Source organism: Chiloscyllium plagiosum, chromosome 4, assembly GCF_004010195.1.
Source record: "Chiloscyllium plagiosum isolate BGI_BamShark_2017 chromosome 4, ASM401019v2, whole genome shotgun sequence".
Classification (NCBI taxonomy): Eukaryota; Metazoa; Chordata; class Chondrichthyes; order Orectolobiformes; family Hemiscylliidae; genus Chiloscyllium; species Chiloscyllium plagiosum.
Genome location: NC_057713.1, coordinates 131660961 through 131678252, shown reverse-complemented (window position 1 = coordinate 131678252; position 17292 = coordinate 131660961). Strand labels below are relative to the sequence as shown.

General features: G+C 39.9%; 1 protein-coding gene across 3 annotated transcripts in view; it reads right to left on the bottom strand.

Annotated features, from left to right (window-relative positions):
- arfgef1 (ADP-ribosylation factor guanine nucleotide-exchange factor 1 (brefeldin A-inhibited)) overlaps nucleotides 1-17292 on the bottom strand; it is a 203045-nt gene that overhangs the window by 100084 nt on the left and 85669 nt on the right. Inside the window, exons 7-9 of one of the 3 annotated variants that reach the window (XM_043689239.1) lie at nucleotides 14892-15005; nucleotides 2037-2144; nucleotides 1408-1589 (exon numbers count right to left, since the gene is read on the bottom strand). In XM_043689239.1, the coding sequence (XP_043545174.1) occupies nucleotides 1408-1589; nucleotides 2037-2144; nucleotides 14892-15005 (404 nt within the window). The remainder of the gene's footprint in view (nucleotides 1-1407; nucleotides 1590-2036; nucleotides 2145-14891; nucleotides 15006-17292) is intronic. The other 2 variants (XM_043689241.1, XM_043689242.1) reach the window with 2 other exon arrangements.

The following is a 17292-nucleotide window of genomic DNA, read 5'->3' as shown; positions in this document are numbered from 1 at the left end:
GGGTAGATGGGATGGTGATAGGTGGATGCAGGTAGGGAGTTATTTTGATTGGTCAGTGTGAAGGGTGGAGCGGCTACGTGAGGAGAAAGATAGAAAGGTTAGGTCAGGTCAGGAGGGGGAAGGGTGGAGCAACCCCACCCCCTGATATCCCATGTCGAGCATGGTCGAGCTCTTGCAGAACCAGGATTTTAACTGTTTTCAGCAACAGTTGTTGTTGGGATCTCAGCAGGGTTAGAAGGCAGTGAATCTCTCCTGGCTGCTACACACTCTGTCTCTTAGCTTTGTCTGGATATTGTTTCCTCCTGAGCTGCTGGAGTTGTATGTGAGACAATTCTGTTTTCTGAACCTGCCTTTTGCCAAGACCATATTTATGGGATGTTACTATTTTGGAGCAGTTACTGTTTAGTAATAAAATAATCTATTATTGTGTTACGTTTTCCAATAGAGTTAAGAATATAAAACAGTACAGCCCCTCGAAGTTGGGGGTCGACCTTTTATCCAACTCCAAGATCAAACTAATCTACATATTCTTAATTGTAGTTACTCCAGCAAAAACAGAAACTGCTGGAAAAGCGCAGCAGGTCTAGCTGCATTCGTGGAGAGAAATCAGAGTGAACGTTTCAGATCCAGTGACCCTTCCTTAAAACTGTTCTGTAAAAGGTCACTGGTCCCGAAACGTTATCACTGGTTTCTCTCCACAGTTGTGGGCAGACCTGCTAAGGTTTTCCAGCAATTCCTGTTTTTGCTTCTGTTTTCCAGCATCCGGAGATCTTTCAGTTTTTGTTGTTATTCCAAGCTCCTCTTTCATATGCTGTTTTATAACCATAGTGTTTGAATAAATTATGTTTTGATTAACAGAGTAGTTTGACCAATCAAACTTCATCTGGAACATAGCACCTCACACTTACCTCTAAAATAAGAAAAAAACTAAGATTTAGGCTGTCTTCTTAATATATTTTGAGGTTGTCTGATCTGATTATAAACAAATCACCCTGAGAAATGTCCTCTCATATAGTATCCATGTTGCTTTTACTTTACATTGGTAACTTTCACAAATCAATCCCAAAAGTGCAAGCTAAAAAAGCTTTGGCAAAACATGTCTTTTTCAACAATATTAAAGTCCTGTACTGCCAAAAGGCTAATTAGCCAGATACTGTTAAGTTTCTAAATGTATGAGTGGACAGGTTTGGGTACTGGAAAACTTGACTGCACATAATTGGTAGGACACCAGTAGTTTTATGAATCACAAATCTATGTTCTACCATTGATTTAAAGTTGATACTTGATTAAGTTAAGCCATCAAAAAATAAAATGCAACAATGTGTTCCAAAATATTAATTTAAAAAGCCAATTTCTATCAAAAGAACTATAAAAAGGACTAATTTAATTTCTTTTATTTGGCATCACCTGAGTGTCGCTGGACGAAACTGACAATCTGTCATCAGTCAATGATGGGGTATATGACACGGAGATTGGAGTCCCTGGAATTCCATTAGAATGAACATTGTCTGTGTCATTCACTGCCACAGTTTCATCTTCTAGGGGACCAGTAGCACTTTCAGGAGAACCATTCCCACCTGACTTCTCTCCTAAATTTAAGATAAGAGTTTTGTGAAATGTTTTACTGAAATAAGACTTTTCAAACACTGGGCACCACTTCGGCGAAAGTTCATATCTGTAGAATTTAGCAAGTGAGCAACAACAGTGATACACAAATTACTGTACGGTACTAAAATTAGGAACAACGTATAGTTAATTTCAAAGATCAGACAGATTAAAAACTAAGATTTAAAACATGCTAAAATAGCATCAAACAATTTAAAGCAATTCTAAATATTTAAGCCAACCACAAATAAACATTCAAACATAATCAATAAACTAAAATCCAACTAAAGGTCAAGAGCAGCAATCACAATTCCATGGTTTGATGGCTGCTGCCTTTTACTCAAATCTGTGGATGAGTTTCAGGCTCTGATTGTTTTCCTAAAACATTTTCTTGAAGGACGGGTAGGAAAAACTGGCACTGCCTCACGCACCTTCAATTGCACTTTTTATAGGCCAATCACAGCAGCATTGAGGATGGTAGTGGGGAGGTCCACAGCCCACATCGTCCCATCCTCCCAGATGTGTGGTAGGGAGAGGTCCTTTAAAGGAAGGAAGAAAACAGGGGGGTACAAAATCAAAAATAAAACAAATTATTTGGCAAAGTATTATGACTGAATCTTTTACCCACGATACTCCATCACTCAAGTTAAAATTATATTGCAAATACATATGTTCCTTTATTCTAAATGGATAAAACAGCTTTTCCTTTGCTTCAAATACAGAGCTGTGCTGACAGCTTGTACTATCTGGAAAGGTGGACTCTGCAAAACATCACACAACAGCCAAGTTGTGACTTGTAAAGTTACTGCAGAACATAAAGTGAAGGCATTTTCAAACCTCAATGACATGAAAAGTTTCCGCTAATAGGCAAAATTTTGTAATGATAGTCTCTTTTTTCAGGATCCTTTCCAGTGATAATAACTACAGTTAAAAGTCACTTATGAAACTGGTCGCAATAATGTAAAATTTCATTTGATGATCTATTCACTACCATATTTACTGACGTACTACATCACACAACTTAGATAATACTATGAATAATATAATAAATATGACCTTCTCACAAATTGACATTGGCTTTTAAACCACCTGACAGCTGTTAGATTTAAATCGAATTTTGACATAAATACACTCAAAGATTTGTATTGCCAAAGAAACCACCTGCAAAAAAGTGTGTCTCATTGCAACTGAGCCACTAATTTCCAATAAAAACAATGACTACAACACTGCAACATTCTGTTAACTCCAAGTCATAGAGTCACAGATATACAGCACAGAAACAGACCCTTCGGTCCATCTCGTCCAAGCTGACCAGATATCCTGACCTAATCTAGTCCCATTTGCCAGCACTTTGCCGATATCCCTCTAAACCCTTCGTAGTCATATACCCATCCAGATGTCTTTTAAATATTACAATTGTACCAGCCTCCACCACTTCCTCTGGCAACTCATTCCATACATGCACAACCCTTTGCTTAAAAAAGTCGCCCCATAGGTCCATTGTACTCTGAGGTAACCTTCTTCACTAACCACTACACCTCCAATTTTGGTGTCATCTTCAAACTTACTAACTACACCTCCTATGTTCACATCAAAATCGTTTACGAAAAGCACTGGACCCAGCACCGATCCTTGTGGTGCACCACTGGTCACAGTGGCGATAAACAACCCTCCACCATCACTGTTTTGACCTTCAAGTCAGTTCTGTATCCAAGTGGCTAGTTCTCCCTGCATTCCGTGAGATCTAACCTTGCTAATCAGTCTACCATGAGGAACCTTGTCGAACATCTTACTGAAGTCCATACAGGTCACGTCCACTGCTCTGCCCTCATCAATCCTCTTTGTTACCTCTTCAAAAAACTCAATCAAGTTCATGAGATATGATTTCCCACACAAAAAGCCATGTTGACTATCCCTAATCAGTCCTTGCCTTTCCAAATACATGTACATCCTGTCCCTCAGAATTTCTGCCAACAACTTGCCTACTATCGCTGTCAGGCTCACCAGTTTATAGTTCCCTGGCTTTTCCTCACCAACCTTCTTAAATAGTGGCACCATGTTAGCCAACATCCGGTGTTTCACCTGTGACTATCAATGATACAATATCTCAGCAAGGGGCCCAGCAACCGTTTCCCAGAGAGTTCTGGGGTATACTTGATCAGGTCCTAGGGATTTATCCATTTTTGTGTGTTTTAAGACATCCAGCACCACCTCTTCTGTAATATGGACATTTTTCAAGATGTCACCATCTATTTCCCTACATTCTATATCTTCTACGTCCTTTTCCACAGTAAACACTGATGCAAAATACTCATTTAGTATCTCCCCCATCTCTGCAGTTCCACACATAGGCTGCCTTGCTGATCTTTGAGGGGCCTTGTTCTTTCCCTAGCCCTTTTGTCCTTAACATATTTATTTGGATTCTCCTTAACCCTACTTGCCAAAGATATCTCATGTCCCCTTTTTTTGCCTTCCTGATTTCCCTCTTAAGTATATTTTGACTGCCTTTATACTCTAAGGATTCTCTCAATCTCTGCTGTCTATACCAGACATATACTTCCTTCTTTTTCTTAACCAAACCCTCAATTTCTCCAGTTATCCAGCATTCCCTACACCTACCAGCCCTGCTTTTCACCCTAACAGGAATATACTGTCTCTGAACTCTCGTTATCTCATTTCTGAAGGCTTCCCATTTTTCAACTGTCTCTTTACTTGCAAATATTTGCCCCCAATCAACTTTTGAAAGTTCTTGCCTAATGCTGTCAGAATTGGCCTTCCTCCAATTTAGAACTTCAACTTTAGATCCAGTCTATCCTTTTCCATCACTATTTAAAAACTAATAGAATTATGGTTGCTGGCCTCAAAGTGCTCCCCCACTGACACCTCAGTTACCTGCCCTGCCTTATTTCCCAAGAGTAGGTCAAGCTTTGCACCTTCTCTAGTAGGTACGTCCACATACTTAATCAGAAAATTTTGTATGCTCTTAAATTCCTCTCCATCTAAACCCATAACACAATGGCAGTCAGTCTATGTTTGGAAAGTTAAAATCCCCTACCATAACCACCCTATTATTCTTACCGATATCAGAACCCTTCTGCAGTAACACTTCAGAAAGTGAAAGCTACATAGGGAACAGTCCAAACTATGCAGTGTTGTCAAAGATCGAAAGACTATCAAATGCAATTCAATGTAAACCAAAGAACAGAAAAATTAGGCAATAAGGATATACCACATGGCCTACGAAGCCTACTCCTCCAGCTAATACATTCATGGCTGACCTTGGGTTTCAACTGCACATTGCTACACACACTGCATATCCTTTGATTCATTGAGACATCAAAAATCTGTCAATTCAAGCATTAAATGCATTCCTTGATAGAGCATTCACAACTCTCTATGGTAGAGAATTCTTTAGATTCACAGCACTTTAATTGAAGTCCTTCTGTTGATCTCAGTCCTAAATGATTGACCACTCATCCGAACACAATGCCTCTACGCGTTAAAATTGCCCAACCAGGGAAACAATATCTCAGCATCTACTCTGCTAAACCTTTCAGAATCTTCTCAGCAGGACTGGCAGCATCTGCGAAGAGAAATCAGAGTTAAAGTTTAGGGTCCAGTGACCCTTCCTCAGAACACAGGGATCTGTGCTGGGACTCTCTCTAGTCAAATTGTTGCTTGCTAAATGATTATAAATCCTATCTCTTATAATCCTTTCCAAAACATTTCCTAAAATAGACATAAGGCTCACTGGTCTATAATTACCTGGGTCATCTCTACTGCCCTTCTTGCACAAGGGCACAACATCTGCAATCCTCCAGTCCTCTGGTACTAAACCTGTAGACAATGATGACTTAAAGATCAACGCGAAAGGCTCCATCATCTCCTCCCTAGCTTCCCAGAGAATCCTCAGGTAAATCCCATCGAGCATGGGGGACTTGTCCACTTTCACACCTTCTACAATTGATAACACCTCCTCATTACTAATCTCAGTCCTTTCAAGTCTAATAGCCTGTATCTCAGTCTCCCTCTACAATATTCTCCTTTTCTGAGTGAAAACAAATGAGAAATATTCATTTAGCACCTCTCAAAATTTCCACAGGGTTCACACACAACTTACCACTTCTGTCTTTGACTGGCACTATTCCTACCCTAGTCATCCTTTTATTCCTCACATATCTATAGAAAGCTTTAGGGTTGTCCTTTATTCTACCTGCTAAAAACTGCTCATGTCATAGAGATGTTGCAATTGTACCAGCCTCCACCACTTCCTCTGGCAGCTCATTCCATACACATACCACCCTCTGCATGAAAAAGTTGCACCTTAGGTCTCTTTCATATATTTCCCCTCTCATCGTAAACCTATGCCCTCTAGTTCTGGACTCCTCAACCCCAGGGAAAAGACTTTGTCTATTTATCCTATCCATACCCCTCAATTTTGTAAACCTCTATAAGGTCACCCCTCAGCCTCCGATGCTCCAGGGAAAACAGCCCCAGCCTCTCCCTGTAGCTCAAATCCTTCAACCCTGGCAACATCTTTGTAAATTTTTCTGAACCCTTTCAAGTTTCACAACATCTTTCCGGTAGGAAGGAGACAGAATTGCACGCAATATTCCAACAGTGGCCTAACCAATGTCCTGTACAGCCGCAACATGACCTCCCAACTCCTGTACTCAATACTCTGACCAATAAAGGAAAGCATACCAAACGCCTTCTTCACTATCCTATCTACCTGCGACTCCACTTTCAAGGAGTTATGAATCTGCACTCCAAGGTCTCTTTGTTCAGCAACACTCCCTAGGATCTTATCATTTCGCTCTTAACTCTTTCTTCAAATCCTTCCTAGCCAATCTGTAACTTTCCATTGCCTCATCTGAACCTTCTCATTTCAACGTCACATAAGCTTTCCTCTTCCACTTAACAAGAGATACATTTTCTTTAGTAAACCATGGTTTCCTTACCTTATCACTTCCTCCCTACCTGACAGGGATATACCTATCAAGGACATGCAATATCGGTTTCACATTTCGTTGTCCCCATCCCCTGTATTTTGCTACCCCATTCTATGCCTCCTAAGTCTTGCCTAATTGCATTATAATTGGCCTTTCCCAATCTATAACTCTTGCCCTGTGGTATGTACCTATCCTTTTCCATCACTAAACTAAATGCAACCAAATTATGGTCACTCTCTCCAAAGTGCTCACCTACCACTAAATCAAACACGTGGCCTGGTTCATTACCAAGTACCAGATCCAATGTGGCATCCCCTCTTGTCAGCCCTTTGACATACTGAGTCAGGAAACCCTCCTGCACATATTGGACAAAAACTGATCCATCCGACGTACTAGAGTTATAGCATTTCCAGTCAATGCTGGTGAAGTTAAAGTCCCCTATAATGACCACCATGTTCCTTTCATTCCTAACCAGAATTGTTTTGCCAATCTTCTCCTCTACATCCGTAGAACTTTGCAGAGGCCTATACAAAATCTCCAAGCAGTGTGGCCTCTCCTCTCCTGTTTCTAACCTCAGCCCATACCACCTCAGTGGACAAATCCTCGTCAAAAGTTCTTACAGCCACCGCTATACTGTCCTTAGCTAACAAGGCCAAAACTCCCCCTCTTTTACCGCCTTCCCTGATCTTAATGAAAGATCTAAACCCTGGAACCTGCAACATCCATTCCTGACCCTACTCTATCCATGTCTCTGAAATGGCCATAACATCGAAGTCCCAGGTACCTATCCATGCTGCAAGCTCACTTACCTTATTAGGCAGGTTAGGATTATTTTTATTAGAAAGATGGAGGTTGCGGGTCTACAAAGTCATGAGAGGTATGGACTTGGTGGATAGCAAGAAGCTTTTTCACAGAGTGGAGGACTCAAATACTAGGGGCTACGAGTTCAAAGTGAGAGGGGAAAAGTTTAAGGGAGATATGTGTGGAAAGTTCTTTACACAGAGGGTGGTGGGTGCTTGGAACATGTCGCCAGTGGAGGTGGTAGAGGCGGACATGATAGTGTCACTTAAGATGTATCTAGACAGATACATGAATGGGCAGGCAGCAGAGGGATACAGATGCTTAGAAAATAGGCAACAGGTTTAGACGGAGGATCTGGATCAGCGCAGACTTGGAGGGCCGAAGGTCCTGTTCCTGTGTTGTAATTTTCTTTGTTCTTTGTAAGTCTGCACTGGTCAAATACAACCACCTATTTTAATCCCATTTTTCAACCTTTTATGACTTGGTATCGCAAGTGTAGATCGAAATACTTTTTAAGTGTCTCAAGCAAAGGTTCATGTCTCTATTACCCTTACATGCAGCAAATTCCAGATTGTCACTACCCTCTGGGTGAATAAGATTTGCCTCAGATCCCCTTTAAATCTATTGCCCCCTACTTTAAACCTATGGTCATTTATCCTTCCAACAAAGGGAAACGTTCCTGTCTATTTGGTCTCTGCTCCTCATAATTTTATACACCTCAATCAAGTTCCCCCCTCAGTATCCTCTGCTTCCATCTATCCAATTGCTCATCATAACTAAACCTTTCCAGAGTAGGAAACATCCTGGTAAATCTCCGCCACATCCATTTCAGCACAATCACATCTCTTCTGTAATTTGGATTCTAGAACTGCACACAATGCTCTCGCTGAGCCCTGACAAGCTAAGCAGATCCAGCATAACCTCCCTGCTCATAAACTCTATTCCTCAGCTAATGGAGGCAAGTATACCAGATGTGTTCTTAACCACTTCATCTATCTGTTAAGAAACTGGTGGACATGCAAACCAAGATCGTACTACTCACCACGTGTTCTCTTGCTTTGTCTGTCCTACCAAAGTCCATCACCTCACATTTATCTGATTGAATGTCATTTAAGACCATAAGAGATAAGGGTGGAAGTAAGGCCATTCAGCTCATCGAATCCACTCTGCCATTTAATCATGGCTGGTGGGCATTTCAACTCCAATTACCCCCACTCTCCCTATAGCCCTTAATCCTTTCGATATCAAGAATTTATCAATCTCTGCCTTGAAGACATTTAACATCCCGGCCTCCACTGCGCTCCGTGGACATGAATTCCACAGGCCCACCACTCTCTGGCTGAAGAAGTGTCTCCTCATTTCCGTTCTAAACTCATCCCCTAATTCTACGGCTGGGCCAAAAGGTCCTCATCTCCCCGCCCAACGGAAACAACTTCTCAGCGTCCACCCTTTCTAAGCCATGCATTACCTTATAAGTTTCTATTATATTTCCCCTCAACCTGCTGAACTCTAATGAATACAATCCCAGGATCCTCAGCCATTCATCGTATGTTAGGCCTCCCATTCTAGGGATCATTCGTGTGAATCTCTGCTGGACACACTCTGGTGCCAATATGTCCTTCCAGAGGTGTGGGACTCAAAATTGTACACAGTATTTTAAATGGGGCCTAATAAAGTCTCAGAAGTACATTGCTGATTTTACATTCCAACCCTCTTGAGATAAACAATTATAATTTGACACTGATCAGCTCATCTGATCAGCTGGTTTAGATCTTTCTCACTACTTAACACCACACAAATTTTCCTATAATCTGTGAATTTACTGATTAACCCTGCTACATTCAAGTCTAAATTGTTATATAAAGCACAAACAAGAAGGGCCGCAAACATTGATCTCTGTGGAACCACATTGGACACCGGCTTCCAGTCACAAAAATAACCCTTGATCATCACCCTCAGTTTCCTGCCACTCCGTTTATTCTGGACCCAATTAACCAAAGGTCCTTAAGATCCCAGGGGATCTTACTTTTGTTATCCATTTCCTATGCTGGACCTTATCGAAAGCCTTGCTGAAGTCCAAGGAGACTACGTCAAATGTACACACTGGTTATCTCTTTGAAAAATTCAATCAAGTTGGTTAGAATGACCTCTCCTTAAAAAATCATGCTGACTATTCTTGTTTAATTCCTGCCTCTCCAAGTGCAGATTAATCTGTCTCACAGAATTGCTTCCATTAGTTTCCACACCACTGAGGTTAGACTGACTGACCTGTAATTACCTGACTTATCCCTTTCTCCCTTCCTGAATAGTTGTACTGCCTTGGCAGTCTTCCAGCCCTCTAGTACCTCTGCTGTGGCCAAGAGGAATTGAAGACTATTGCCAGTGCTCCTGCTATTTCCTCCTAATCCTCACTCAACAGTCTGGGATACATTTCATCCAGTGCTGGAGATTTAGTGAGTTTCAAGCCTGCCAGACCACTCATGATTTCCTCTTGATCTATGCTCATTTCTTTATGTGAAGAACAATCCTTCTCCCTGATTTCTTTGCATGAGTAAAATTTGAGGTTGAAATCCAATCTCTACCATGGCCTCACTAAAACAGAGTTCCCAAATTTAAAGCTGTTCTTGCTGACCTGACCCCCAAATGTAGTGCAAATAGAGTCAAAGTTAGGTGCACTGACATGAGGAACTGAACAGTCACCTTCCATGATACACTGTTCAATGATTTTATATGAAGTAAGCTTGCACCATTGAGTGACTTCTGTGGCCAAAGGGTAGCAAATATGAGGAGTATAGGTGTTTTGGATAAAAATCAGGGATTAACCTATGCATAACATTTATTAAAAATGCATGACTTTTTGGGTACAAGTCAGTGATCAATTTTTACTCACCACTGACCGTTATTTGAGTACATACTACAATATAATCTTTGGGCTATTACTTAACCTCATGAATTACTGTGGGAAAGAGGCATTCCATTTCATGGGACACAGACTCAGAACAGTCAGTATTAGAACAGCATTAGAACTGGCATCACCTGAACAAGGCTGGGAGCAGGTTTTGAGCAGCAATGATAAACATGACTATCACAAAGACTTTGGAATACTAAGTGGAGAACGGAGCTTAGGTGAAATGACAGTAATATTAACAGCCTGAAAACAAAGTAGCAGAGAGTAGATCAGTAGTTACAAATCATGCATTAGGCTCAAGTAATAAAAGGAGAACCATAATTTAAAACGATTAAACAGAGAAAAAATAACAAACACTGAAGTAAAACATTAAACCAGAATAACGTGTTAGGGTGCACAACTCAAATAAGTGCTTTTCACACAAATGAATGAATGCATCAAATAAACTGAGTGACCTGCAAAACTGACATCACAGCAGCCACACATGGACACATGGTTACAAGACAGTCACAACTGAAAACTAAGTATATCAGACGATGAGATCTACAGGAAAGATGGGCAATATGGCAAAATGGGAGGCGTAAACTTGCTGACTAATAATGCAATAACTTATGATGTCCTCTGCTGATGAGGAAACAATGTAGAATGTATATGTAAAAATTAACAAATAGAAAAAGCATGTTGTGCAAGCTGTTGATAAGCCCCTAAGAGTTTTTGTATAAATGCGGATAGTAAACAGACATATAGCAAAGAAAGGCAATTTCAATAGTAAAATTTAACTTTGATTTATTTGAGGCAAGCAAAACATAGGGAATTTATTTGGTGTGTTTCGGATAATTTTCTGCAACGTGTTTAAAGAAGCACTGAATATGATTTGGTGATGATTTTTAAAAATTTCACTTGTGGGATGCGAGCATCGTTTGGCTGGCCAGCAGTTATTTCCTCTTCCTGACTGCCCTTCAATGGCTTGCTAGGCCATTTCAGAGAACAGCTCAGAGTCAACCATACTAGTGGGGGTCTGGAGTCACATGTAAGCCAGACTAGGTGAGAATGGCAGGTTTCCTTCTCTGAAGGACATTAGTGAGCCAGATGAGTTTTTTTCCAGACAGATTTCATGGGCATCAATAAATTCTTAATTCCAGATTTTTGTTTTATTCAGTCAAAATTCCCCTGTGATTCGAACCCAGATCTCCAGAACATTAGCTGAGTTTTTGGATTAATAGTCTAGTGATAATACCACTAGACCACACCTCCCCAATTATGAATCAGATTTAGTTCACAGCCAAATGATGCATGAACATTTATTACCTCATTACCTATAATGTGATTAATTTCAATACAATGTTTGAAAAGGTCTAGCATGAAGTATTACTAAGATTTAGTAAAGACTGCTTTCAATGTAATGTGACAGATTGGTCAAATTTACTGTAGGCAATCTATCAATGGGTAAACAAACAGAAGATTAGTGGGAGATGTTCAAAAAAATTCAAGCTCATTTTAAACCATGTATAGTTGAAGGGATAGTAGTTCTAATGCCACAAAAACAATTATGGAGACAACATAAAAGTCTAAGAAAATACATAAAACAAACAAAAATGCAGATTCTAGCAACTAAGAAAGTAACAAAGAACAGCAAAAGATTGGCAAAACAGTAAGTGCTACAAAAACAAAGCATGAAATAGAAACCTACAAGGAAGCTCAAAATCAACTCAAAAGCTTTTTTTATAATTACATTAGAAAAATGAAGGAAATCAGGAATAACGTACATCCCGAAGGAAACAATTGGAAATAAAAACATGGTATTAAATAATCATTTTACATCAGAAAATACAGTGCAGTAAGAGGTCACTCTGCTGAACATGCTAAGAAAGTAATTACTGAATCAAGGAAAATAATTAACCAAAATTAGTGTCAGCAAATCAATTGTAGCGAAAAATGAAATGGTACTGAGGAGTGGCAAATCCAGAGGACCAGATGAGTCCCAGAACAGTGTGAAGAGGTGAGATCACTACAGATGCCCGAATGAAAAGCATCTAAAGTTCTGTCCATTTGGGAATCATTCAGTTAAATTAGAAGTTTGCAACGTCCTCAATTAGGAAAGGGAGAGGGTGAACTGAATTGAATTGAATTTATTGTCATGTGTACTGAGACACAGTGAAAAGCTTTGTCTTGCAAGCAATACAAGCAGATCACAGAGTTAAATAGCATAGATAAGTAAATAATAGGTAAACTGAGGCAATAACCAAAACACAGGTACAGGCGAATGCTAACAGTTTGAGAGCTCCATTCAGTATTCTAACAACAGTAGGGTAGAAACTGTTTGTGTTCAGGTTTCTGTACTGGGGAATTGTAGACCAGTTGCCGAACATTTATTTTCAGCAAAGCATGATAGTGTATAACTAAGGACAGGTTGACTGGACACATTCTCATCTATCCTCGGTAGCCTTTGGTTCCCTTGCTGAACATGAAACTATCTAAAGCTGTTAAAATCATTCTATGACTCCACCTTCATTACTTTCTGAGGTAGACAGATTCAGTCTCATAAATAGTTGGCATTAAGGGCATAGTAGATAGAACAGAGAAGGCTGATCCCTCATGAGTACAAATCTTGGTTGACACAGACTTGCTCACAGTCGGGTAAATATTATGACTCCGATATCTAAAGCCTTCGCTAGACCATAACTGGAGATCAGTTCTGGGCATAACACCTTAGGATAGGTATACTAGTCTGAGAGGAACATAGCATAGATCTACCAGAATGGCGCCTGGACTTTTAGAGTTAAATTATGAGCAAGGGTTGTACAAATCTCTATGACTCTATAAATCAGGATTGTAATCCTGGGAATTTAGATGTTTACAGAGCAATATCATAGCAAATTTCAAGATATTAAGGACAGTTGACAGGTTAGAGGAAAATAAATTATCTCCATTGATTCTGAGGGACTGGGGCATAATCTAAAATCTAGAGCCAGATCGTTTAGGAGTCAAAATAAGAAGCACTTCTTCACAGAAAATGAGGAGGCAGTGGTGCAGCAGTAATGTTACTGAACTTCAAATCAAGAGAGTTGGGCTAATGCTTTAAGGACGCAGGTTCAAATTCTACTAAGACAGCTGCTGGAACTTACATTGAATTGGAAAAGTCTGGTATCGAAAGTGAGTCTTGTTCTAGTGGTGACTATGAAACCATTGTCTTTTTTTGTAAAAATGAACCTGGTTCACTAATATCTGTCAGGCAACAAAATTGCCATCTTTACCTAGTCTGGCGAACTAATGATGCCCAATCCACAATTATGTGGTCGACTTTTAAATGCTTTCTGAAATGGTCAAATAAGCATTCAGATCAAGAGCAATTTGGGATGGGCAGTGAAGGCTGGCCTTGCCAGGAACATCCACATTCCATAAAAAAAATTTAGAATTTTACAACAAATGGCAATAGATATTTGATCAACGCAAGTTTAAATCTGATATGATTTTGTTAACTGAAAGCATTAAGGTGCTTGAGGCAATGGACAGCTTTATATCACTGATTGGCCTTGATTGCTTGAATAAAGGGACAGACCAGAGACCCACAAATGGCCTACTCCAGGTCCTGCTTCCATGACCTTGGAAGGACTTAGGGAGTAACTGCAAAGGAATATCAGCTCCTTCAAACTCCCCTTCCAAGCCACACATCATTCTGATTTAGAACCATAACACCATTCCTTTACTGTTGCTGGGTCAATGTCCTGGAACAGTCTTTCTGGCAGCACTATGAGTGTACCTGAAATTGTTAGCCATCTCCTTTTCCACAGCAATTAGGAGTGGACAATAAATGTTGGACTAGCCCACAGTATGCATCTTGAGTCACTGAAGAAATCACATTGTTCTAAATTTGACCTATTTATTCATCTAGATTTTCTCACTGGCACCTTGGAAAGTAAGAGATAAACAAATATTGCATTACCTGTGCTGTGGAAGAAAAATCTCTAAAACCAATATTAAAAATCAAGCTTCAAGATATTGAGCTTGCATATGTAATAATTTCAATATATAACGTATCATTATTTAACTCATCCAAGACACATAAGATTCAGTTAACTCTGCAAACTGGTAAATAAATATGATACAGCATGTCTTTTATGGCGGAAAAACTCGTTTTGAAACTGGATATCCTGTTTGCTTTGTAACTTGCCCTTTAGCCTTATTACATCACAGCAACTTCCAAAACTAACAAATAATTTTGCATTACATAAATTACCTGATAGTTCTGCACCGTAATTCTTTTGCTGCCCTGAATTTTTAATTTGCTTACAGATGTCATTTTCTGGGTGCAGTGTTACATTATTGTATCAATCGAACTTTACTGATAATATAATATCTACGTACAATCTGCTGCCAATTTGTTTGTGACTAGAGTTGTAAATTGCATAGTCAACTGCAAAAAAAAACCTAAAAGAATCGATGACAAGCTATTAACATTGTACCTTTACTAACCAAATTAAAGCTCACTCTGGCAATAAGGGGAAAAATTTTCATGAGACCAAAGAATCAAAGAAAATCAAGGAAAAGCAAAAAATGTCATGAAGATTAACACATGCACAGAAAAATCATGAAACTAAATGAAGAGATGAAAATGAATACACTACCTCCAACAACAGTGGTCACCAACTCTTGTAGAATGTTCTGTACAATTTCATGTACATTATCCTCAAATTCAAGACCCTCCCCATCACTTCTGCCTGCATTCCCTTTTGCAAAACCTTGTATAACGACAAAATATAAAATGTTCAGAAAAAAAATCAGCCAGCCAGGACGAAAAGAAAACAGCATGGGTAAAACATGCCTCAACTTTTTCTCAAATAAAAAAATGGAGTTGAGGATGATTTTATGCTATGAATATTTAATAGTATTTAAATTTTATTTGCATATGTCTTAAGGATTATAATATTGTGACATCAGTACCCATTATGATACACAGAATACACTTTCTGTTACCTTGATTTGCTAAACCAAACTGTATAATGCATATAAAGTGCCTTTGGAGAAAATCTAATTCAGTATATTCCTCCTCTTCCGATAAGATATTGACTGTATTTTCACTCATCTTGTGTCACAATTTCACTCAGGATCAGATGAAGAGTTCAGGCAAATGGTCACCAATCATTCTACTTAGTGCTGCATCTTAGATCTTTAGGACAGTTTCACACAGCACATATGGAGTCAGAGTCAGATCTTGTACGTAATCTGGAACCTGTATGAATGGGACACACAGTAAAGGTGCCTCTTCAACACATCAGACTGAAGCATGCCTACTGAAATGTGCAAACTTTTGCAGGGAGTAAAATTTCGAACAGATCATTTATGACCTGGATTGTTTGTTAAGTGTCTCATCTTTTAGAATGAACATGTTGGTTTCAGTTCTTTCATATGTAAATCCCAGAACTTTTTTTAAAATTACATTCTCAAGTGAACTTTAACAATAGGTGCCATGTTGGCCCAGACAATGCATCAAAGGTATCAGGTGCCCTGTGTAAGGTTGTCTATGCCCCAATGTTCAGACTGATCCTAATCTAAAAAAGGAATTTACAGAATCTTACATGGATTCATGCAGTTTTGAGCAAAATGAAATGTAATTCTGCAAGGACAAATTCACCCCACAAACTTATATGAGTGTGTGCGCATGGGGTGGTGGTGGTGGGGGTATGAGCATCTATGAGAGAATGTATGTATGTCTGTGAATGTAAAGGGGTATAAGTCTATGAGAGGGTGTGCATGAGTGTGTGCGTCTTGGAGCGTACGTGTGAACATATGAGAGTGCACCTGCGTATATGAGAGGTCTGCGAGAGTGTATGGGTCTGTAGGAGTGTGTGCATAGTGCAGTGGGGTCACCTATAGTGTGACATTAACCCAAGGGCCCCGTTGAGGCCATCCCCATGGGTATGGAACTTGGCTATCAGCCTCTGCTCAGCCACTTTGCGTTGTTGCCTGCCCTGATGTCCGCCTTGGAAGACGGTCACCCGGAAGTCCGAGGTCAAATGTACTGGACTACTGAAATGTTCTCAGACTGGGAGGGAACATTCCTGTCTGTGACTGTTATGCGTTGTCTGTTCATCCATTGCAGTACCCTCTGCTCGGTCTCGCCAATGTACCACGCCTCAGGGCATCCTTGCCTGCAGCGTATGAGACAGACAACGTTGGCAGAGTCACATGGAGTACCTGCCATATACATGTTGGGAGGTGTCCCCACATGTAACGGTGGTATGAGTGTTGACACTGACACTTCTTGCTGTGTTTACTGTGACAGTGTTGTATGGTGTTGTCCTGAACACTATATGCGTGCCCCCGTACATATACACTCACATGTGCATGCACACACAAGTTTGTGGGATGAATTTGTACTTGCAGAATTACATTTTATTTTGCTCAAAAACTCCACAAACACGTGAAGGAGCAGTGCTCCGAAAGCTAGTGCTTCCAAATAAACCTGTTGGATTACAACCTGGTGTTGTGTGATTTTTAAATGAGAAGTAAAAGCATAGTCCCTCTGGACCATAGGGCTGTTCTCTCATTAGCAAGAGATAAACTGCTGGTGGTTTCACCCCAGGGTCACCATGCCTCAGACAAGAGGAGAGGTTGAGAAGAAATGAAGTTCATGGTAATCTCATTTGGTACAGGAATTGGACCCATGATGTTGACCTCACTCTAGCTGATCAGCCAACTGAGTTAACTAAGCTGCTTCACATGAGAAATGCAAGACTGATAAACAAATACTTCCATTATAAGGTCTTAGCAATATGAGCAACAAGAGAATTTATGGACCAAGTCAAGTTGAGCAGCATCCTCAACATTTATAAAAAGTCTCGTATTCAACAATTTTACAAAAACACAAATTGGGAAATCAACACAACAGTCATTGTTGTGGTGCAAGAAAGAAAGAAACATCACCTCGGATTACCATTCAAATTATTGGATTAGACTTTTAATTTTCCCTCAAGGTTTTCAGTTGAACTATTATATTTTATTCACTTCTAACAGAAGTCACCGAGG